Source organism: Achroia grisella, unplaced genomic scaffold (genome assembly GCF_030625045.1).
Source record: "Achroia grisella isolate CSIRO2021 unplaced genomic scaffold, CSIRO_AGI_Agris_v1 utg511, whole genome shotgun sequence".
NCBI classification, from domain to species: domain Eukaryota; kingdom Metazoa; phylum Arthropoda; class Insecta; order Lepidoptera; family Pyralidae; genus Achroia; species Achroia grisella.
This window is the reverse complement of record NW_026712905.1, coordinates 2,156,501-2,181,996: the sequence shown is the minus strand read 5'-3', so window position 1 is coordinate 2,181,996 and position 25,496 is coordinate 2,156,501. Positions and strand designations below refer to the sequence as shown.

At 30.7% G+C, this 25,496-nt stretch overlaps 1 protein-coding gene across 1 annotated transcript in view; it reads left to right on the top strand.

The window, feature by feature from the left end:
- The window catches only part of LOC131846564 (uncharacterized), a 51,649-nt gene extending 28,300 nt beyond the window's left edge, over positions 1-23,349 (top strand). Inside the window, exons 3-5 of the mRNA XM_059195899.1 lie at positions 5,795-5,978; positions 22,529-22,734; positions 23,123-23,349. Coding sequence (XP_059051882.1) covers positions 5,795-5,978; positions 22,529-22,734; positions 23,123-23,349 — 617 coding nt within the window. The remainder of the gene's footprint in view (positions 1-5,794; positions 5,979-22,528; positions 22,735-23,122) is intronic.
- Positions 23,350-25,496: the final 2,147 nt, after the last annotated feature.

The following is a 25,496-nucleotide window of genomic DNA, read 5'->3' as shown; positions in this document are numbered from 1 at the left end:
AGTGTGTCACCATTGACTCTAATCTCTAATGGAAAATGATGACGATGTCGAAATTAAAGTACGGGTTCCCAAATAGCCCATTTGCTTTTGCCTTAAAAGGGTCTAGGTTATACAAGTATAGAAAAATCGGCGCAGAGAGAGAATTTTAAACTTTAACCGTACCTAATGTTAGAATTCACATCATTATTGTAGAAAAAATCCGATATTTTAAAAATATATTAAAAGAAGGTAGTTTTTAGTACTAATGAAGTACCCAATGTAAAAATTATTACGAATATTGTAAATAGCGTCATCTAGTATTTATAGACCAACCTACTACACTGACTTTGGTCTATAAATACGGAGGTCGGTAGTTGAATAATCCTCTTTGGTTGGGTGAGCCGCGGCATTCAGTCGACGAGTGCAGAGCGTACCGGTTGTGTTTTGGATACTAAAGTGAATTGTATTAGGAATGGGTTCATCCCGGTCTTAGTTGAGCCTGGGGGGAAGCTGCAAGTAGTGAAGGCGAGTGTTAATGCATTCTAAAAGAGCTCTTGAAACCTACACCCGTGTCACAAGTCACGGGCGCTACTTGGGGTTTCCCTTGCGGTAGCCGGCTTCAAAGCCTCAGTCGTCCATCATAATTAGTGCTTCTTACACTAAGTATAAAGAAAAAAATGTGAAAGCACTTAGTATGAATATATTGATACTACAGCATTATTTAAGGTTTATTTATTTTATTGTAACGTTTGAGATTGAATAGATTAGATTGAATTGCGTTCTACAATACAGAATGTAAACCAAACCACCTGTTTTGTGAATCAGAGATAAGATGTTGTGTGTTTTATTTTTGCTTACTTTAGGTTGAGTGCGTATAATAACGAACCAATAAAGAAGTAAACTATTTCAATTTTAGATATTAATTGTTAATAATAAATCTTAAATATTCAATCACCGTCAATTCAATGAGATCAATAGGGACCGTGATTATAGCTTATTTATGCACCTAGTTAATCTCTTTCGCTAGATATTCTAAAAATATAGGCATTTTAATAAATACTAGTTAATATTATTAGGTACATTAGTTGTGGAATAAAAAGTATAATCAATCTCATTTCAAAATATGTATATTGGTTGTTAAGAAACAGTTATGTCTTATGTACAACTCTGATGAAATCAAGAATAAATTGTATTTACTGCGTATAACCACTGAATATCTCCATCAAATGCCAATTATACATTGGTGACAATTAGAGAAATTAATTAATAAATTACGTTGAGACTCAATTTATTATATTAATATTTACAGCAATGTTCTTTCAATATATCATCTAAATAATTGATTACTTTTTTATAAGTCAATATGCATATCGTCTTCGCTCAAGTCTTAACAATTTCAAACTTATCGTTAAGTAATAATACTCGCCTTTAATTAAATATTAATATTAAATTAAATTAAATATTATATTTAATTAAATTAAATATTATATTTAATTAAATATTAATATTTTATTAAGCCGTTTATTTAACTTTATTAATGTGCGATGCATTTATCGATACAGATTTATTTTCATGTAATATATTATAGAAGTTTTATAAAATTTTACATGGCAAAAAATATTCATCGAATTCACAATTCCCAAAGATATTTGTCCATAAACTTCCTTTCAGAGTGATATAAGAAAATCTTGAATATTACTCTCAGCTTCTTTTTACTAATGCCGACCGAATTTGAGATCATGTTTTTTTATGAAATTGAATGGAAATATTATGATTCCATTTACCACAGCGGCATCTTTAATATGGTATTACTAGCGTTTCAATCTTACCTCTCCATCTGAGTGTCAACCTGTGGATATTTTGTTAGAGAATTAGTTTTCCATTTATGTTAGGGACATCTATTACCAATCTAAAACATCAAAGTGGTGTTAAAGGAGAAATTAATTGCTCCAGATACTCGAGGACAGTGTCTGTTCTTATACAACCGTTTTCTAGATAATTAATTAGACTATGTCATCATCAAATGCTTGACAGTCTTATAACGGAGGAATTTAATTGAAAATACTTAGAAACCAACTTATATTTCTGATAATGAAGATCTTTTATGAAACACTTTTACTATACTGGTATTTAGGTCATACGGCAAATGTCAAATAATGAATTACATTAACTTAATACATATAATGTATTTTAGATATTAAACTTTAATATCTATTTTAGATACCCATTTATTTTAATTACTGCATAACTACAATGAGCTATAAACTTTCAATATGTATGTATAGTATAATATTTTTTTAAAGGTATTCTCTATTTTATTGTCACCCTTTTGTCTTATTGGTTTTTAAGTATGATTGTCCTTTCTTTTATTTCTCTTTTTATCCATTCTTCTTTTTAATACTATACCTAAATATATATTCGTGTTGTTTTTTACTAAGAAATTGATTTTCTGTGCTCTATATAATATTCTCTTATTGGTAAACATAATGGTTGAGGTTATCTATTTTTATCAAAGAGATATCCACATTTTTAATCTTGCATGTATTTAGAATTATTCACTTTCTTTATAAGGTGAGCCTATTCTTTAACATACGGTTGTTTCGAAGGTTCCTTTTTCAAGTCGGTTGAACAATGCAATAAAAATGGCTTATGATAGTTATGATCATGATTAATTTTTTTGGTGGTAAGTGGTATCCGCCGACTCTATATATATGAACAGCATCAAGAACATCACCATGAGTGCTAAGATGGAATATCCTGTAATTTAACTACCTTATCTCACTCTTCAACCGAAGTTTACAAAGCAAATTACTTAATCGGTCGAATAGGTAAAATTGAGGAACCCACACAGACAAGTTTCTTCCATGCATACCTTCGCAAGAAGAACACTTCCCAAACTGAATCAGTTGTGAAATTCTGATGAAATTCTATTTCTATGAAATTCTGAAATAAATATCATATTTATCAAAATCTCCATCATTTTTCAATGTTTGAATATTTTGGTGACATATAATGAATTTTTTTAATTAATCTAAACTAGTCTCAACCTAAGCAGCCTGTGTAGACTATACAATTAATGGATATACTTTACATTTTTTGTAAATACGTACATAGAAACCATCCAATATTATACTCCTGAATGTTTGTGCGAGGAATCGAACCGGAAACAAATTGTGTTCTAAGCCTCTAGACCACCGAGACATTACAAAGGATTCAATAGTTAATTTCAGTAATTAAGAAGAATGTCTGTGAACCGTTTCATTTGAAACACATAACTTATCTCTGAAATAGTTGAGAGAAGTTGCTTCTAACTAACTTCGGTCATATTCACGAGTTCTCGACAACAATTAGTAGTATAATCGATTCGTAATCGTAGTTAATAATCGTATACAATAACACAAATTGTTACAAACAAAGTATAAGAACTTGAGGTAGATGGAGTGTTTTGTTATGACTTCAATACTTTCTACGAGTATATGATAGATTAGACAATTGATTGACAGGCTGATAACGATGTTTTGGTAATACATAAGGGCGCATGATCGATTCCGTTGTTAAACTTCTTTTGCACCAAATGTTTTTATCGAGCAATACAATGACTTTATCATATCCGGAGATTTGTGTTGCAATTTCCTTATCCGGTTCCGTTAGTGTAGGATTAATGTTATTATCCGTATTATCAATAGTAATCCTTGCGAATGAGAGTGTTTCTCTGACTATTGACTAATAATAATAATAATAATCATTCTTCACAGATAAACAAAGAACAATAACGGACTAAATGAAAATTACAGAAATTTCACTTAAAGATATTTTTATATTTATTATTAATAAATATAAAAATAAATACAAATAAATGTATGCATCATTTATTTGTATTAGCCTAAGTGTTTTCCATATATATTATGTATGTATTTACAAAAAAAATATATGAATATTTATATAAATTATCTAGTACCCATAACACAAGCTCTCCTTAACTTGAGACTAGATGCATTGTGTGATGTCCAGGGATATTATTATTTATATGATATATATTTTAGTATTCTCACTTTGATCAGGTTATAGATTTGTCTATTTTTATTATAATTAATGTAAATGTAAACTATTACTCATTCCTCAAATTCCTCTTTCTCAATTATAATTGGTTTTAGTTAAACTGAAAATCTTTTGAAAATGTATAACCCTGTTTTAGAAATTAGATTGATCTTGATTGGGTTGGCATCCTATAGCATCCCTTCTCTTATGTAATTTATTGGTAACAGTCTCTCGGCTCGGATAGCTGAGAGTAGCGATTTTCGAAGGTTTCAATATAATAAATTTGTTTCCTACTCTGCTGTGTTTTAAATTATCGAAACGAATACTACAATATTACGAAATTATGAATATATATTTTCATAGATATTTTTTTGTTAACAAATATATATTCATGGATACAACTGTTTATATCGTACGAGGAATCGAACCCGGTACCGTCGAAAGTAAAGCGGTGTGCTAAACCGCTAGCCAACCAAGGCTACCATAGGTGACTAAAATTATTTATAATTTAAAGAAGGAGTAAAATTAATACATTTTGTTGATTTTTATCTAACTAAAAAGTAAGTTTCAAGATAAAGCACCTAAGTAATAGAAGTATAAGCTTACACAGCTTATACTTCTATTACTTGTACAGAAATGGATTTGATAGAGTTACCTACACAAATTTGTATAAACTCTCGATCGGTAATTACTAGGTTACGAAGCTTTCTCATCTCTCATTTTTATAGCGTTACTATATAACAGACTGGAGACAATAACTGAAACAAATTTGGCGCCAGAAAGTCAAGGCTATGTGAGTGTTTCTGACGACATGCACACGTAAGAACTAACATTCGTTAGACTTCATTCATTTAACTTGTATGTCTTCAATCAACTCTTTATTACATATGTACCAATCTTATCTACTAGATACTTACTGATGTAAAAGATAAAATATACATGAAGTAATAGTTATCCTTACTAATATTATAAATGCGAAAGTAAATAAGTAAAATAACTCAGTCTGTCTGCCTGTCTCAGTTTCGGATGAAATGAAATGAAATTTGATACACAGATAGTCTAGACCCTGAGAAAGGACATAGGTTAGGCTATTTTTGAATGCGACATAAAGATTGTAGGGGTATGAGAGTTTTTATGGAAGTATTATCATTTTTAAATCTGGAAGTGTTATCAATTTCAAACTTATTTTTTAAGATGTCGATTAAATATGAATAAATATCACATTCAGAGTTTTCAAAAATGTTACCCTTAAGGGGATAAAAAAAATTGGGCATGAAAGCTTGTAAGCAAAATGGACATTTTTAAAGCTAGAAATGGTAACTTTTTCTTTGCCTTGTTTGAAGGTCACTATTGATATAGGTATTATTATAATTTAATCAACTTCATTTTCATAATTCTATACAATATCAAAATTGGTAAATCGGCTATTTCTTTTGGAAATCGATTATATATAATACATTATATTAAATGGTAGTCCCTGTTTAATAGATTTTGCTATTCTTTTCTTCTATAACAAATTTCTTGTGTTATAATGTTGTACATCTTGATTTTGTTTTAGATTTTCCTTGTTTTTGTGCATGTGTAACAATGAATGAAATATATAGAGTGATACCACCGTCATAATTTTATGTACCGTCATGAATTATGAATTATAAAGTTTTTTTAAACTTTAATATTAAAAAAATGAACATATTCCTCAAATAATCAAATCATCAAATCAATCAGCATTACATCAAAATATCATCTAACTAATTGTTATTGTACATTTCTTTTTCAGCGGCCGTAGGAAGAATTGCCAAATTCCTTGGCAGTACTGGCACGCCAATCATTACTACCGGCGGTTATTCATTCGATTTCGTGAAGCCGAAACAAACATGTCTCGATGAGTTCTACATGACTGTCCGGAGTGGTCCTCTCGGGTTCAAAGACGTGGCATACTTCTTAATAGACATTATGAGACAGTAAGTATGTTTATTGTATAAATATAAGGGTGCCTTCCAAAATACATGAAAATGTTTAAGGGTTTGTTCAAATTTAATCATTCCTATTCGTCAATGATTTATTAATGTTCATCTTGATGTTTAATTCTTTGTTTTTTGAACATTTGATCGCAGGTTTGTTAAAATTTATCATTTAGGACCGAATGCATTTGCCATTCGGGGTAAAATAGGGATTCTTAAAATAGTGAGTTATTCCACTTTGGTAACTCTTTAATACTTTCAAGTATTTGGGAATGCTATCCAAATTTTTCGTAGTAGTCTAGATTTAGTCCAATGAAATAAGATTTTTTTATAATCAACGTAAGTACTATCTCTGGAGGAGGATTCCGATTCTTAACACTGAATTCCGGACATCGTATAAAACGGGTAAGTTATGTTTGATTGAAACCGCTTAAGGCTGATTGCGCCTCACTTGCGGCAATATAAACATTTCTGTCAAAATTGTATTTGGAATTGGTATCCACTATTTGCTAAATAGATCCCGTGACGTCACGCCTTATTCGTGGAAATTTAATGTGTGTGTAATTTATACGATATTATATTAAGAAAATAAATTTATTACTTAGGTATGTTAAATTGTTACTAGTACTACTAAGTATTAGTACTACGAAAGTACTATTTAATAATGTAGCTTATTACACTGTTAAAGAATATCTAAAAGATATTATAGTGTGCAGGTTTCGTACGTACCTCTGTCATTTAAATTACCAGCCTATTTATGTATAACAAATATAAAGGGTCGGCAACGCACACGTGACACCACTGTTGTTTCAGGCCTCCACAGGCTACGGTAACAGTTTATCATCAGATGGGCCGTATGCTTGTTTGCCACCATCGTAGTATAAAAAAAAATTAGTCATACTAGATTTTATTACACTACTTTAAATTCCCATGAATTTATGTAATTGAAATTCTAAAATTACGTTTCATTGATGTAATATTTTAACCTTTATAGACAAATTTATATTATGCGCTTTATTTTGACAGTTTTGTTTGTATTTTGCATATGAACTACACCAAAGGGTACACGGTAATGGAGTATATTATAATAAACTTGTATTTATCTCTTTAATGACAAAGTAGGCTTATTTACGAAATAGTCTCTGTTTTATGCAGTAATATTGTACCTACACTTGTAATATTTCTGTCGACAATTGAGACCCTTCCCTTAGTTTACGTCTACTTATATACGTCCACTAACATAGATTTAAGTTAAGTGTAAAATCAGTCTACGTCCCGACTCCGCGTCGACTGGACGCGTTATTAATAAACCATGTCGCACACTACCATTAAACTTAATAATGTTTAATAAATAGTTCTATCATTTTACTGGTATACTTATTACCTACATACTACAATAAATAATATATTATGTAGCGCCACCTCATCACAACATATATAACGCTACAGTGATGAGGATACCAGCGCGCTTCAATATCATTATATTATTTTTTGTAATATACAGTAAAAAGATATGAAACGTCCTATTACTTTAATCTCTGATGATGAGAAATTGCTATTGTCGCAACATTTCAACATTAATTACATTAATATTATCACGCGTACATTTCTAGGAAAATATTCGAAATTAAAGGCGAGCATACTATTACTACAGGAAACATTTTTAAATAATTAAAATGCCTAACTTATCTAGTTACTCAATTTTAAACCTATATATGTATGCATGGACTTTTTATTGCACATGTAACTTAAAATAGTACATAAATTATAAAATTTATTTGAGAACCACCCAAAGTTTTGCACTGATTGAGGTCACTTCTAGCCAACTTACCGCTGTGACTTAGTAATTAAAGCTAGAGTAGATGGAAAATGTATATGTGTATATTCATTTTTATAAATATCAAATATGCACGATTCAAGCTTAGCTTTATTGTTTTCAGTAATGAGATCTGCTATATTAATTTATATTATACCTTTTTCTTTTTCTTATTTTTACTGTAGGTATAGTTAAAAAATGTATTCTATCTGTCTACAGTTTAGGGTTATTGTCGGTTGACATTCCGCGAGCAGTTTGTTTGTAGATTGTTAACTTGAGTAGTTTCACTGTGAGCACATTTGTCTTATGTTTTCCTTCGTTAATTATCCTTCATTAACGCAGACGGTTAATGTATTCAGGTCTCAAGAGTTTCCACTGCGGTTTGCAGTGGGAAAAGCTTCCTTTTGTTGTTATTGTAACATAATAGGAAAATATTTTGAGAACGTATGAATGAAAATTTATTCAAATAATATAATAATCTCAGGACAATTAACACAGCACCACCTAGTGGGTCTAGGTCTAGTTAAGTTAGCTAAAGCTTATGTTATGGGTAATAACTGATACAAATACATAGTTCTTTTTTCGTAAATATATATATATTATACATAGAAACACTCATACCGAATACAAATGTTTTATACATGCGAGGAATCGAATCGTCAATGATCTTAATATAAGAAGTTTTGAATAGCCATTTTTATTCTACCCTTCATCCAGATTCAACCAATGAATGATTATAGAATTTGTTGAATATTCAGTGTTGTTCAACTTTGTGTTCGATATCTATATATTGGTCAGACTTATTTCTGTTCATAACAGTTTATTTTACATGAATTCCAGCTTGAATGAAAATGAGATTCATTCATTCATTATTTAAGAGCCGCGCTATTGTCGGTGGAGCTATTGTCATTTACCACTATTTTCCATCAATCTTTTTAATAATTGTGGATACAACATAACTCCAGTGAGTATGAGATATTGGGATGAAATTACAGAAAAAGCCACCGATTTTAGAGCCGTGTGAAGTTGCTTCAACATTAAGTTACGCCTGGCTAGGTGCTTGTACCTAGTGGCAGCGTTCGCAAAGCAGACACTTTTTTAAATTTCACACAGCAAGTAGATGCGAGTAAATATACAAATAGTCCTCTAAAGTTAGTCCTCTTAGTTATTAGGAATGGCAATGCTTGAGTGAAGTCATCGGCGTCACAATGTATTTTTTTTAATGCTGACAATGGAATGGTAACCCCGCCTGCGCTTACTGTTTACGCTGGCAGGGCACCAGTCTGATGATAAAATAAAAAGCGGTCAGGTCAGTTAACCTATCATGACAAATTCACCAGGATTTTATCAGGATGGTTTCCAGTAGAAACCGAGTCGACGTCAACCTGACATGGAACCTTGCTAGTAATGGGGTCAACAGTTCACATTACCTTCCCCCGTCACTGTGTATTTTGAGGGTCAGCCTCTGCTGTCAAAATCACTTTTAGTCGGTGTATATCCAAACTATTTCTAATACAATCATTGGTTTAGAAATATTTTCCATACATACACTTTCCAAAAAGTCATATGTGCGTGAGGACTCCAGCTTCAACTAATTCAGTCTTCTAACATTTTGCTTTATAAACTTTGTTTCAGTTGAAGGATCGAGATAAACAATTGAATTTAGAAATTGAATATAAAAAAAATAAAGCAGTTTTAACCATTAGTATCAATTGAATGAACCGAAAGAGATTGTTATCAATGTATGGGGATTGAAATTATTATTGATTATGTTCCACGTAAATCTGTGGGAATATGATCAACTTTTTTGCCATTTATTTCTAGTGTAGCACACCACTTGACTACCAATAGTCGCGAGTTCGATTTCTCTCACGGTACCATTATTTGTATTCATAAGTATGACTGCATTGGTCTGCATGTTTTCTATGTAATATGTATTTATTTACAAAGTAATATATATCTAAGTAAAAAAACACAAGCTCAGCCTAGTTTAGGGCTAGATGGCGCTGTGTGGATTGTCCAGGGTTATTATTATTATTATTTCAATTACACAAAATAATAGGGTTTTGCTTGCGGATAAGGTAAAATTTGGGGTTTCCAATTATTATGATTGTCCACAACCAATTTCGGTCAGACTGTCTGTTTCAACTCCATTACTCCATAATAGTGATTTAGTAGTAATCTTGCTAATAAATATTAAACAGGCACTCTCGGATTGCATTATGGATTTATGTGCTTTATTTCACTTGGTATGTATTAGAGGTACAAATACCTATGAATTTATTATTTATAACAGGTTAAATTAGTATATAATTTACGAATTTATGAAGATGTTTCACACGATAATAAATATATAATAATTGATTATTTATTTTTAACTGATTTTACAAAAGAAAGAAGGTTCTAATGTATCCGCCATGTATCTTTTTTTAGTATGTTCAATGATATTTTAGTTAATACAGCATATATCTGATTTTATATTTATAACTGACTTTAAAAAAGGTACTAAGTTCGACGTCATACATTTTTTAGTATTATATTGATATCTTCTTTATTAGTGGATCGATTTTCAACATTGTTTTTTATTTATTTTATGGAATTTATATTTACAACATAAAAATCAGTATTTTTAGTAATTTGTTATGATGTATTGACAGAATAGACTTATAACATCAGTAACTCATAATCGAGTTTCAGTGGGTTGAGTCATTTCTGATTAACAACTTCCTAAGTCGATTAAATATAACTTTCGCTATTCGACCGAATGCCAAGGGGATTTGAAAATCGAATTAGCGACAAAAAAGAATTTTATAGTATTTTTAAATTCAACAAAGTTGCCAGTTATAAATAAGAGGTATATATTTTTTTTATAGTTTTCAAATATAATTAAGAAAAATATAATGTAGAATACGATATTTGAATTAAGAATGTTCTTTTTTTTAGACATATATAAAAAATTTATGCATGACACAATAAACAGACTATTGGTTTATATTTTAAATTAAAGATTTCCTTTTGTTTCGTTATCATATATCGTTTCTATTTTTTTTTTAAGTTTAAGTAACAAGTCAAATAATCTGTCAGCTCACCTCGCTGGACATCACAAAATATATTCAAGTAACTTAGCCATCAGACGCTTCCAAAAATAGAAGTTGTGTTCTCTTTGGACGCGTCAAAGTTTTTTATATCGTCACTGGATTTCCTGAAAAAGGCAGATTTTCGATACTTATAAATTATAAAATAAAAGTACCAAGGTCGCCCGAGGTTGGTCGAGCTGTGGCTTTCATAAAATAGGTTCGTTGAAACTTTTTATCAATCGTCATTGTTACGCGAGATTTTCACAAAGATTTTCTTTTTTTTTCTTTTCGACCTCGCTTTCTTCGGTACCTTAAAATGAAAACACAAATGTTCAGTAAATATTGGAGAAGGCAATTTTTGCTTTTAATTTTTGTATAATTTCGTGTAGCGACGTCATTTTAGGGTTCTGTATTTCAATTAAAATAATTATTTAATGTTTTATATTTCATCAGATGGTCTTTGAGCAAATTATAACTTCTAAAGTTAATTCTTTTCATCTTTTGAGAGGATTTGAAACATTAAGATTTAATTATCCGAGCTGAGTATAGTCCCCGTGAGTAAAATTGTCAGATAAGTTAAATTTTTAACTTCAATTTGTAATATTTTTGTATCTGTTGTAATAAAGCTTACAACAGATACAAAAATATTTACTCTTCTATTACTTTTTAATGCCTTATTTATGTAATAGAATTGTCATATTATTACTATTATACTCTGCGACTGTCCGTATTCGTATTAAATTTTTATCCGTTCTTTCATTGTACTTTACACATATACCTATTACATGTATATCGTTCACAATGTGTGTTTTATATATTTTGTAACAAAATTGTTTTCTGTCCGTAAAGAGCGACCGATTTTGGTTATGTTCAATCTTATAATGCTGTAATTTATGTAATTGAATCTAGTTCCACCTTCTCTGAGGCTTTCTTGTATTGTTATGTTACTCGTAGATAAATATATTACGGTTTTCAAATTACTGTACCACATTTTAACAAATGTAACTGAAATTCAGCTGCTGATTATTATCTTTTTTATGCATTAAGTTTTCTTAAGGATTTAATATTTGTAGGACTGAATGTTTCGTTTTATTTTTAACTAGCTGTTCCCGCGACTTCATCCTCGTGAAGTTTTTTTTTTTTTTTCTAAAATAAAACTAGCCTAAGTTACTCCTTATTGCATCAGCTACCTGCCAAAAAAGTTCCGTCAAAATCGGTCCAACCATTTCAGAGATTAGCCGGAACAAACAGACCGACAGACAGATAGACAAAAATTGTAAAAAATGTTATTTTAGTGTATGTACCGTATTTATATTCATATGCATGTAGTAAAAAACGATTATTTCAATATCACAAACAGACACTCCAATTTTATTTATATATATAGATTATTCTAACTTATATATTACATGTAAACATATTAAAAATTTATATGACTGGTATAAAAAATATATTACCTAACCGTGATTTGATCATATGTAATAAAATTAATTATTACATATGATTAAATCACGGTTTCAGTGGTCTAGCGGTTTAGCACACGGCTTTACTTCCGATGGTCGCCGGTTCGATACTTCGCACGAATCAAACATTTATATTTATGAGTATGATTGTTTTTATCCGTCTATTTATGTTCTATGTATATTATATATGTATATAAAAAAAAGTATTTATATCAGTTGCCTAGTACTCATGCAACAGGTTCTGTTTATCTTAGGGGTATGTAACGTTATGTAAATTTTCTTCTTATTATTAAATATGAAATATCTTTTTTAATTATTTAATCATAATATCTTATTTTAATAACAACATCCTTACTTATATATAAACGCGTAAGTTTGTGAGTATGGATGGAAGTTTGTTATAACGGATTTTGATGAAATTTATAGTAATATGGTTTATAAATCAAAATAACATATGTGCTATATATTTAACGCGGGTATAACCACGGGCACACACAGTTATTTATATAATTAGGTTCTTCTAACTGGAATATTGTACTACCAGAGTTTCACCTACATTATCTGTAAGTATGTTTTGATGGAAAACAATCTTAGCATTTCAAGGCTTTATACTTTACGTTCCGTTTGACGTAAATTTGTTTGAAATGTAATGTTATCCAATTAAGGGATTTCGTTCCTTATGCATGTAACAATCTTAAATTGATTCTTATAAGAAATTACATTTGTTTTGCGTTAAACGAAATTTATTCCTTAATTAGATTTATGATAACGAGTAGTTATATACATACATATAATGAGTAGTTTAATATATATTATCAAATAGTAATTTTGTTTTAGAATTTCGGTTTGAATATGAACATTACAAAAAATGTTATTGACTGTAAGCGATTACTTTGTAAATAAATACTTTTCCAAGAAAACAAGTGGAGAATATTAGGATGTGTTTGAAGTGGAGTCAGTCGACATCGTCAGCGTAATATTAAATTTGTTAAAATTAAGTTAAGCTTAAGTTACTCCTTATGACACTAGCTATCTGCGAGTAAAAAGTTCCATTGAAATCGCTAAAGCCGTATCAGAGATTAGCAAGAACAAACAGACAGCCAGGCATTTTTTATAAATAAATTGTTTAATTGTACCGTATATATTGTATAATGATATATATTGTACTGTATTTCATATCCATTTATTGAAAAGCTCTTTAAAGAAAAAAATTAAGTTACAAACGCACATTTAAATTTTATTTATTTGTAGATTAACGACGATGGTTTCCAGGGTAGACCGCGTGCAGTTCAGATGTTAACATAAATACTAAATAAACCATTTAACCCTATAAATAGTCCCTTCTCACTAAGTGGATTTCATATTACATTACAACCTGTTTATGTTCTATATATTAGAATGAGTAGGAAAATATACATATACAATAAGATTTGCAGTATTAAAAATATTTATAATAATTTTCCTTGTTATTAACAAAGTCTTAAGTTTTACAGCCGCTATGAGAAAGGTCTGTTAGCCGAATGAAATCCTGTAATGTAATTTTATGCGCCATTTTGGACATTTGCTGAAAGTTGTTTGCATAAACTGAAGTACCCCAGTCTCATTTTTAAATAATCCTATAATTTGTTTCTTCAAATAATATTTATAAGTATATTTTTATTTTCAGAAACAAATTATCTTTTCTCCGTTCAATCACTTTTATAAATATGTCTATATGATTCGTATATATTATCGTCATTAATTCTATTACTATTGTCCATGAATAACTATATTTTGATTGAGCACATTAATATTATGAAATTAGGAGTAATATACATCTAGAAATCCATCCTCAGAAATATCTAACAACTTAGTACATAGATAGGTTATATCTGAAATTAAAACATAGGGCAATTTTTGTTCCAATTAACTCAGACAGGAACTGTCTGAGTTAATTAATATAAACTGTCTGTTTGTAGGTTGAGCAAGATACAGCTATACATTTTTTAAAGACGTTTTACATTTTAATTTTAATTAATCAACATTATTATTAGTAATATTTGTCAATATTACTTACTCAATAATTATTATGACTTACAAGAACTAAAATAGAATACAATAGGACAAATATTCATTCAAATAGTCTTAAATTTAAGCACTTTTGAATAGTTATACTTATTTTTTAGCTACCGCTCATTCAAAAAACTATCTCATTACAAAAAGAATGATCAAGAAACTCGCGTGTTGCTTACATTTTTAAGTTGAAATGTGTGAATACAATCTATGAATTAGCACTAATTGAATTAAGTCGAAATATTAAACACATAACTAACTGGTTGAGTAGCCAAATAATAGCAAACTAATATAAACAATAAGCAAAGTAGATGTTACCATATATACCTATACTATATATAGACTAGAATAGAGACGTATCACAAATAATAAATAGCAATTTTCTGCTTTGAACTTGTGTCACGAGATTCACTCGGAATACAAGAAACTGCCTCTCGCAATTTCCAATATACAAAATGTATTTATTGAACAACAAATACATAGAGTGGCACTCGTAGCGTATCGTATCATAATTTTATGGAGGATACACGCATTTAGCATTTTTACTTTGCCCTATTATTATATTGGATTGAGTTTTTAGATGTATTTTGGACAACCTCGGTGGTTTAGTGGCTTCACATTCTTCTTTACTAACGAAGGGCGCGGTTTCGATTCTTCGCGTGGTGCAAACTTTTGTATCGGTAAATTGTTTATATCGATCTGGGTGTATTCTATGTACATATATTAAGTATATATTTACAAAATGAGCTATGAATTTATATCAGTTTCCCTAAAAGAAGGTTTGCTTATCTTGGGACTGGACTGGATTTGGGACGCAAGACAATTCTGTCATGAGATATTATATCTAATATCTGAGAACAATATGATAAAGATAGATACATAGATTGTTTACTACAACACAAATTCAAATTCACTACAACACAAAGTCAATTCAAATTTAGCTGATGCAAACAAAATTGGGCGTCAATTTATATTTATACAGAGTTAGCCACTCTCCGATGATGGCAACAACGCGAACAAAGTAACGTTTTGCCCAGGTACACTCACCAGCTATCATCACACCACTATCATTCTATTCAAACATGCCATTTTACATTTTTTATAAGCACAGCGATACGTTGTCATGTCATGTATTGCATTTATCATAACATCAATGTTTAACAATGCCTCTGAAAACTAAACTTGAAAACTAAGTATATAAACTATAAAAATATAAACTACCCCACCTGGGATAACAGTCGTGACGGTATTAAATAATATTATAAAATAAAGGTAGCGTTTTAATATAATTCTACGATTTTTAAATAACACAATCTCGTCTAGTGAGATGGATCCTAAAAAGGATCTTAAAATGTCGAGATTTCAGAATGAAAATATAGAAGAATTTATAAAGCTCTATAAAGATGAAATTGGTGGTTTTCTTGTGGTAGATTTGTAGGTATTTCGTTCCGAGTTACTTTTGTCTCGCAATAAGTTTTCAATCGCCGCCTACAATTGTATTTATATTTTTATGTATTATATCATCTGGTGTACCTACATACACTTATGAGTATGTGATAGATATTTCATTATGACAATATTATTAATCTTTACATAGTACATGTCGTAGTAAATGTCGTCGCTTCCGTTGTCTGTTCGCTTAGATCTTTTAAAGTACGCAACGGATTTTAATGCAGTTTGCATTTAATAGATAGAGTAACTCAAGAGGAAAGTTTATATGTATAATACATGTACAGCCGTGCGAAGCCGGGGCGGTTAGTTATGTATAAATGAATGAAGAACTCTAGACAACTGACGGGCCCTCAAAGAATAAACTAAATAGAGTTTGTAGTAAACGTGTTTTTCTAAACATCGAACATACTGGTTATACAATTTTTTTAAACTGTTTTAAATTTAACACGGTCTATATTTATACGTATAATTAGTAAATCACCCAATTTTATAAATAGAGGGAGCTGTATTTGGTATGAGTACACTCCAGAAACACTGCATTTATGTTAAATATTCTGTTTTCTATTCTGTTTCAAACCATATATCTTATTTCAGAGTACCATATACATTTATGAGTATCCGAGCTAAGACGGGGCAAGTAACTAATACATAAGAAACTATGTCTGTGTAAGAGAGATAAAAAAACAGCCGTATTGGAAATCTACTTAGGTTAATTCAGTATGAAACAGTTTAATTAAAATAATCTGAAAAAGTCGAACAAAAAATAAGAATACATGCAAATATATACAATTTCCTTGTTACAGTTGTACGCAACTTTAATACGTTAAAGTTATATTGAAATCTTTAAACTTGATCAATTTAATTCTGTCGACAAGAAAAAAGACGGGATATCTCCAGTTATCTACAGATCGCATAATGAGAATTTCGTTTCAATTCTGCCAAGTTTTTTCTTTATGAATCCGAGTGTTTACCTTTTCGGTATCTTTTAATTGTCTATAGTCAAGTGCGATGCCAAGAAAATTGTTTATGGTTTACATTGATATTTTTGACCGAGACATAGAGAGAGATTTTATTAATAACTCGTCTGAATGGTTACACCTATTTCAGCCGCCAATCAGCCATTGGGTTGAAGAAAAATATGTAGTAATTAAATTACAGAGTATATATGGTATATATCTTTATATATATAAAAATTACGTGTCACGTTGTTTGTCCGCCATGGACTCCTAAACTACTGAACTGATTGCAAATTTGATTTACACATAATGTGCAATTTGATCAAATTTGAAAGACAGGATAGCTTATATCTCAATTTATAGTCGCAATATTATTTTATTCAAGAACCTTAGCCACAGCAACGCGTGGCCGGGTCAGCTGGTGTATATATATATATTAACATACCCATCCACGCGTCTATATATATATATATATACTATAGTAATATACGGTATTTTTCATGTCTACTGTTACCATTTTGCTAGCTTATTTATTTATTTATAATTCTTTATTTTCCAACATTAAAAGTAGGTACAAATAAAAATATATTTTATAAATGAGGTCATAATTAATACTAGCCAATCTATACCAATATTATAAATGCTAAAGTACATCTGTCTATATATCTGTTATCTTTTTAAAACTAAACGTTTCGTAATTAAATAATTGCATAGTGTATCTAAAAAGCAGACAAAGTCACAGGTAATTTCTAGTGTAGAATAACATACCTACGTGTAGTAGGTATCACTTACGTTTCTTTCACATTAAAAATGTATGAAAACTTAGTTTACTCGTGTTCAGAATTCCCATCACGCGCATGTATAAGAACCATTACTTTTCAGGACATCTAATTTACCCGAAGTCAACTTATATGGCGATACGATACGACTCAAGGGTTGGGTTGCATAAATTATCTTTTACTTGATCACGAATCGACCGTACTCGATAATGTGACTACGCCCGTACTCTCAAAATAAGTAGCCATTGTGTGTATCTCAACGACGTCCTTGGATATAATAACAATTGTAGTAATAAATAACCCTGGACAATTAACACAGCGCCACTTAGTACCACGGTAAGCATAGCTTGTGTTGTGAATTGACTGACAACTGATGTATTTTTAAATAATTCCCCTCCGATCCAATTCAAACGGGGATCGATATTACGACGGCCTGAGCCGAGGTTCGAACCCCTAGTGGTGCCCTCAGATTAAAGTCGTATCCGTCAGGCAGTCTTTCTGCGGGTTTGGAGTGCTATCTGCACACGCCCCCTAACGTCCGGTGAAGCTGTAAAGGCCAGCTGCGGCAAACAGCATTAGAGTAGTCCAAAAAAATAAAGTATGAATATTCCATCATGACAGTTTAGATCTCTGACTCTAATGAAGAATAAAAATCTTGATTTTTTTTTAGGTTAATTTATTTACATGTATGATATTCCATCATTGCAGTTTAAGCGTCGGTCGGGCATTCGTCAAGTTGAACGCATTTTTGCACAGTAACAAGCCGAGTAGTCGCAGATCATTCCAATATTGCCGATAATTTTTTTTAGGACTGCTCTAATGTAAGAGTAGTCTAAAAAAAAATACATACATTTTTTATTATTATTAATGTAGCGACCAATCGAAACACCACCGAAGCCGTGAAATTAAAATTCATCTTACTAATATTATAAATGGGAAAGTTTGTTCGTATGAATGGACGTTTGTTACTCTTTCACGCAAAATCTACTTATCGGATTTTGATAAAACTTTACAGTAACATAGATTATACATCAGAATAACACATAGACTATAATTTAAAAAGATATTATGTAAATTGGGCGATATATAATAATAAGTGTGCAGACGAAGTCGCTCGGGTCAGCAAGTAGTTTAATAATTATTATCATGTCAAATCATTACACAGTATAAAACAGAGTCGCTGTCGCTGTCTGTCCATCCCTATGTATGTTTAAATCTTTAAAACTACGCAACGGATTTTGAAGCGGGATTTTTTAATAGATAGAGTAATTCTAGAGGAAGGTTTACATATATTATAATACATGTATACCCGGGTTAAGCCGGGGTGAGTAGGTAGTTTTAATTACAATATTCACCGTAATATAACTTTACTATAAAACCTATTTATAGCTATAAAGATGACCTTTTTCCAAAGTTGCGCAATTTGTCTCACTTCGCCTTTGTTTAAAATAAATTCTCCCGCCACGAGGTTTTTTGCTGTACCATTCATCAGCGGTGTCACATTTGGGTTAAAAATAATTAATAATATTCCAAAAATTGTTTATAAACTTATGCAAAAATGAATTGTGCTTAAAAGCGGCTTATTCACTGAGCCAACTTTGTAATTTATCTTCTTTTCCTGGTATTTTTTTATTAGATATTAATAAATTTAATTATAATATATATACATGTGTTTGTATAGCTACGTACAATCATCATTACATACTATAGCTATGTATTGTTGTATACAGCCCTTAAATTTTCATATTGTTACTTTTGAATGCAAAGCAAACGAAATTTATAAATAAACCCACTACTACTGAGGCCATTTGTGTTCGATTACTAAGCCAGGAAATATTATCATTTATGCGGGTAGTTATTACTAAGAATTTGCTACTTCTACCGCCTCTATTACACATATTTTGTTAAGTACTTTTGTAGTTGTCAGTCAGTTCTTAGTAAGTAGATTTGATATGTCATGAATAAAGATATTTTGATTTTATTTTTGATTTTTACTACTCTTACCACTAAAAGATTTATCCAATTATATATTGTTTTACAACAATATCAAGCATCTTACCTTCCTAATAACGTCCATAGTTAATAATACTCTAGATCCCCATTTAGGAACAGTCCTGAATTCACATCATACATATTATTATCATGTAAATGACGTTGTAGGTAAAAGCCAGTCATAGTGTATATAAAGTTCTCTGAAAGCGTAACACTTGATGTATCCAAAAATAGCTCGCAGGTATATTATCTATAAGATTACATTAATAAAAACATACGGCTTTAATTCCTGTATCTTTGTACTGTAGATACTAATAAAAAAAATGTATTTTTTTTTGACTTAACAGATTTACTGGACGAAAAGTGGTCTTACACAGAACGTTGTCTAAACTTGCGAAGAGACTTATAGAACGGCTGAAGCCCAACTCCTGATAGGACGTTAGTCTGTAGGCACCGATCCCCTATAGGTGCCCTAAGACTAAAGTCGTATTTAGAACCTATGCATTAAATTGCCGTTATTTCTATCTCAGGTGGAATGAAACAGAGAATAAGATCACAGGAAAAAATTGTACTAAATGAAAAACCCTGCGGAAGACAGATATTAGTACCATATATATTCTACTACTAGTGAGACAATATAGGTATATCATGGAATAAATTAATATATATTCTATTCAACCATCATAAACGGTACATAGGCTGTAATAATCGTGGTAAACGGTTACTGCTTATGTACTGACACTGCAAATTAAACAAGCATATGGCTAAACTAGGCCTACACACGACAAAAATCTACAGATTCTGCCAAACTGAAGAGGAAACGCCACTACACATCCTATGTGGTTGTAGCCCACTCACGCATAAACGAAATATCTCCTTTGGAAAGTTTACACTCTTTCCCGAGGAGATAAAAACCATCGCTCCTAAGAATATCCTTCGATTCTTGTCCCTGTCTAGGCAACGAACTTTGAAAAGGGCGAGCACAATACATCTATGTAGGTCGAAGTGCAACAGGTGCTACAAACATCTGAAAATAGCCCAAACAACCCAATTAAAAAAAAACATGCCTATGTATATATGGATGCCTGAAACGCCAGGGTTTATAAAGTATGTATTGGCAACCCTTAAGAAATCTTAATACATATACCCTTCCTGAAAAACCCTATGCTATAATCTCTGGAGAAAACCTCGCCAGGTAGTTCATTCCACAATCTGAGCGTAGTTACGTCATACAACGCTACCATACTGGTATTAACAGTTCAGAAATGAGATCTTAATGAGATTTGACATGTATTGTATTATGAGTATATGTAATATATTACTTTGTCTATCATAAAAGCAATTTTTTTAAACAGGCGAATCTCTGATAACAGCTAAGGGAAAGTAAGATAAGAAACAGTTTATTTATATTAGGCATTTATTTAAATGAAGAGAGAAAATAAAAATTACATAATTACAAGATCTGTTAATAAAAAACAAACATTGATATTTAAAATATACAATAAAATATTTAATAATCATCAAGTATCAATTATATGTTTTTTTAATGTTCGGTACAAGAAATAAAATCAGTTGATTTTATTCTTTTCTTTATTCTGTAGATTGCTATTAACCGGATATAATTTCTAAAACCATAAGCGAAATAACATTATTTTAAACTATACTACTTTCATTGACCTTTTATTTATTTTTGTTAATCTTATATAATATTGTATATTGTGTTAAAATCATAGATGAAATAATTCAGCGTATGTTCACTAAAGTTGCCCTTTTAGGCTTATCGGCCTTTATTAGGATTTATCAGCATTAACTAAAGTGGTCTACATTTAATCTGGTTATATAGTTCTGGTTAACTCGCCCTGTCCTATCGACCAACCTTCACGCTAGATCCTTTACGGCATAGGCAGAGAGAATCGAATCTAGGACTGTACTATAATCTTCTTAATATTATAATCGCGAAAGTTTCTGAGTATGGATGGATGTTAATTACTCTTTCACGCAAAAACTACTGACCGAATTTTGTTGAAACTTTACAGTGATATAGTTTATACATTAGAATAATACATAGGCTATAAATTTCATGTGGGTGAAATCGCGGGCACAGCTAGTATACGTAGTATACCATATATTGCAATATCCCGAACACAGTTATTCCCGTCAATGTACTTATATATAAAATGAATATAATAATTCTGTACAACATGAAGAAAATGCTGCAATATTGCTGCTATTCAAGTGTCTAAATAGCTACAAGGAAAATTAAACTTAAACTATCTATTATTTTGGATATTCAATTGTTTTTAACTTATGTATAATACCATAGTCAATTTAATATCAAATTTAATTTTTATTTTTTTCTCGCCCTTCTTTTTTTTAAGGTATACCTATGGACTTATATAGTAGTAAATAATTTACCGAAATAAGTGTATGTAAACCTCCATACATTTTTTTTTATTATTAACAGAGACTATTTCGTAGTTTATTATGTTTAATTAAGTATGTATATAGGTACAAGTAAATAGTACTAATGCTAGATATACTTGAAAAAAAAAACTTACCTATTGTACTTACTTTAAAACTTTCTTAAATTATAAAATTGAACAGTATTTTTAAAATATTAATCTAAACAAAAATTACGTTTCAATTTCTTTGTAAGCTAACTAAAATAAATTAGGTTATCATATATATCATGTACTTGAAAGTACCCCATAATTATAGGTACCTACGTACCTACTGGTAGTCTGTCGTTCTCCCGTCTGATAGAGACATTTGTTTATATCCGAGATAGTTAATATACCTTCAATTATAAATGTTAAATATATACTAAATAATAATAGATACATATTATGAATGAATTATTTATATAATTATTAATTTATACATATATGCATATTATAAAAGTTTTTCGCACGGTTTTCCTGCACGTTTGTTTTTGCACTGACACGTTTTTTACCGCCATCTAGTTACAACTGGCGGCAACTGCTGCTCATTACGGAGCCGGAGGCGCAAGTTCACATCGCCGGCAAGTCGACTTGCCATCTGATGATGAAGACATTCGCCAACTATTTGAAGAAAGAAAACATTACCTACATCCCATGGGACACAACTTCCGACGGCGGAAAAAACAACACAGAAAACTTGAAGATATATCTCAATTACAGGTATACAAGTAAGTGCTTAATTTATTTTATCTCCGATGCGGTATTAATATAGGTAGGTATACTGCTTAAAATGGTAAGTAACAATAATTTATGCTTATATATTTTTATTATATTAAGTTTATTTAATGCCTGCTGATAACAAATAATAGAGGGCGCTGTCAGTTATAATATTTTAACTAACACAATATTTTACATAATAATATTCAACATCTAATAATATCCTTATTCATACAGCCTTAGTGTTCAGTATGTTGTGTTATTGCAACCACCCGATAGATGGCACTATATAAGAAATTCAGTAAAGCACTGCTTAAACTACGGCAGTGTTTCTTCTACTCGATAATAGATGTCGCTAGTAGTAAATCTTGCATTTTAGATTCGAATGGAGCCGGGCAGTTTTGCTTTTCGACACCCCCGCCTACGACGAATACCTCGGTGGTAGCGGAGGATTTTTATTAGCAAGCACTATACATACATATTTGATCATCGAAGGTTTTACTGTGGTCGCCAAGGAATTACTTGCAAGCGAGAGTCATGAAGACATGCTATTAGTAGATGTAGGGAACGCATATGCAAGTGAGTTTGGTTTGAGAAGTGTGTACCGTTGTTTTGGTTTTCAATGACACTAGCTTACAGCACCACAGTTGGTAATGAGTAGGTATATACTACATGTAACAGAATTAATTCAAAGTAGTCAGTAATTAGGAATTAGGAAGAGTAGGTACTATGTTTATTAACTATATAAATAAAGTTTCTTTTTTCTGAATAGTTGTCGCAAGTGAGATTTTTTTACCACCCACGTTGTTGTTCCTTAGGATTTTGCATTATGGGGCTACATTCTTACATAAACCAGTACTTATCTTAATTTGTTATATATTTCGGTTTTATTCAAATATGTACGTACGTCTACATATAATACCAGTGGTGTAGTCTGTGAAGACCATAGTCATAGTTATTATTTTTTATTCTATCGCTCGTTCGGTACTAGTCTTATCATAAGAAGAACTAACAAGAAACTTCGAGTGTGCTCACATTATAAAGGAGTATTGTGCACCCTCCTGCGCTAACGGTTTACACGGGCGGGGCACCAGTGGAGGATGACAAGATGAACATGAGGTCAGGTCAGTTATCTCACCGTGGCAAATTAACCAGGAATTTATCACGATGGTTTCCCGGGGGAACCACGTGGAGGTCAACCTGACATGGTACATTGCCTGTAATGAGGTTATGAGTTCACATTACTAGTCCCCTTTCCCCCAGGACAACGGGTTATGACTACGTAGGCTTGCGACTGGACGAGCAGTCTATGTCCATAAGTGGACTGATGATGATGATTATCATTACATTTCCAGAGAAGACGTAAGGCGTTAATCATACAGCGTATTCGGCACGGGCCGTCAGATCAGAATTTTATAATGTGACTCCACCCTATTAACAAATTGTAATTGGTATTATTAAAATAGCTGTTGTTAATTCTGTTACATGTTGTATAATAGGTATGGTCTTCTGTACCGCGATATTATAAGTAGGTACGTACTTTATTTTCTATCAGGTAGTGGTAGGTGTCTAAGTTTTTAAAATTTCAAGTCATACTTGTGTAATACATATATCATAATTAGTAATATTTATGACAGTTGGAATTCCGTTATTGACATAAATTTAACACCTATTGAAATTAAAACAATGTCTATTAGGTATATAATATTTTAAACTATTATATATTTATAATATATATTAAATTAGTTGACTTATAAGAATTTTAAAATTAACTGATTATGTTAATTTTAAAATTCTACGTGGTTTTTAGACCAACTTTATTGTCACTTTAATGGGTTGAAATATCTTAAAAGGATAATTTGAAACACTTTAATAAGGTTGTTTTCGATATACGCGGTAAGTCAGTTTAGAAAATTTCTTGTTCACTGAATGAGGGGTGCCGTAGAAGATATTTTTTTTGCACTTTATTACGGTCCCCATAAATAAAAGGTTTTTAGGTTTTTTCAATTAATTTAGTCTCAATTTTTGCGTAGTTCATAATCATAAAAGTTTTAATATCATATATTGCTATTCGTATAAAATAATTTTATTTTCAATTAGAATTTATTGCAAATTATTGGTTCTGGGTAAAAAATAATTGTTATACACAAAAGTTTGCCTGCCTGATATCAATAAATTTAATGTCCATTTCATATAAAATTTCAAATACGGTAACCGATAAAGTGCGAAATGAGTTTGTAAAATAATTAGAATTCATTGGAAGTGATAATAAAGTTGATATTAGGAAAAACATATTAGTTCTAATAAAAAAAAAATAGTTTATTTTATTCATGTAGCCATCATTATTTTTATTACAGCTATTTTATATTTTGTAAGTGACAGAGCACTGCAGAATAATCTTAGTGGGTTAAAGAGGTTTTAGCACTTATGAATTCGTATTCATCTCCATGGATGAATTTATTAATTTGTGTGGATTTTTCACATGCACGTGTTTTTTTTCCTTGCACCAAAGTACACCTTGTTTTTGACTACCGCTATAACCCGTATTTACGTGAAATTCGGCTGCATATGAAAGTTTCCTTTGCTATGTGCTTTTATTTTGTTCCAGAAATGTGTTTTATTAATAAAACTTATAAAAAATGTGATTATATTTTAAGATAATAATTTTCTTCTATTTTTAAAACTCAATACTAATATTATAAATACGTACCTAAATGTGTGTGTCTTTATGTCAATTGGTTAATTACCATTTCATAAAAAATCACTGTCTTAC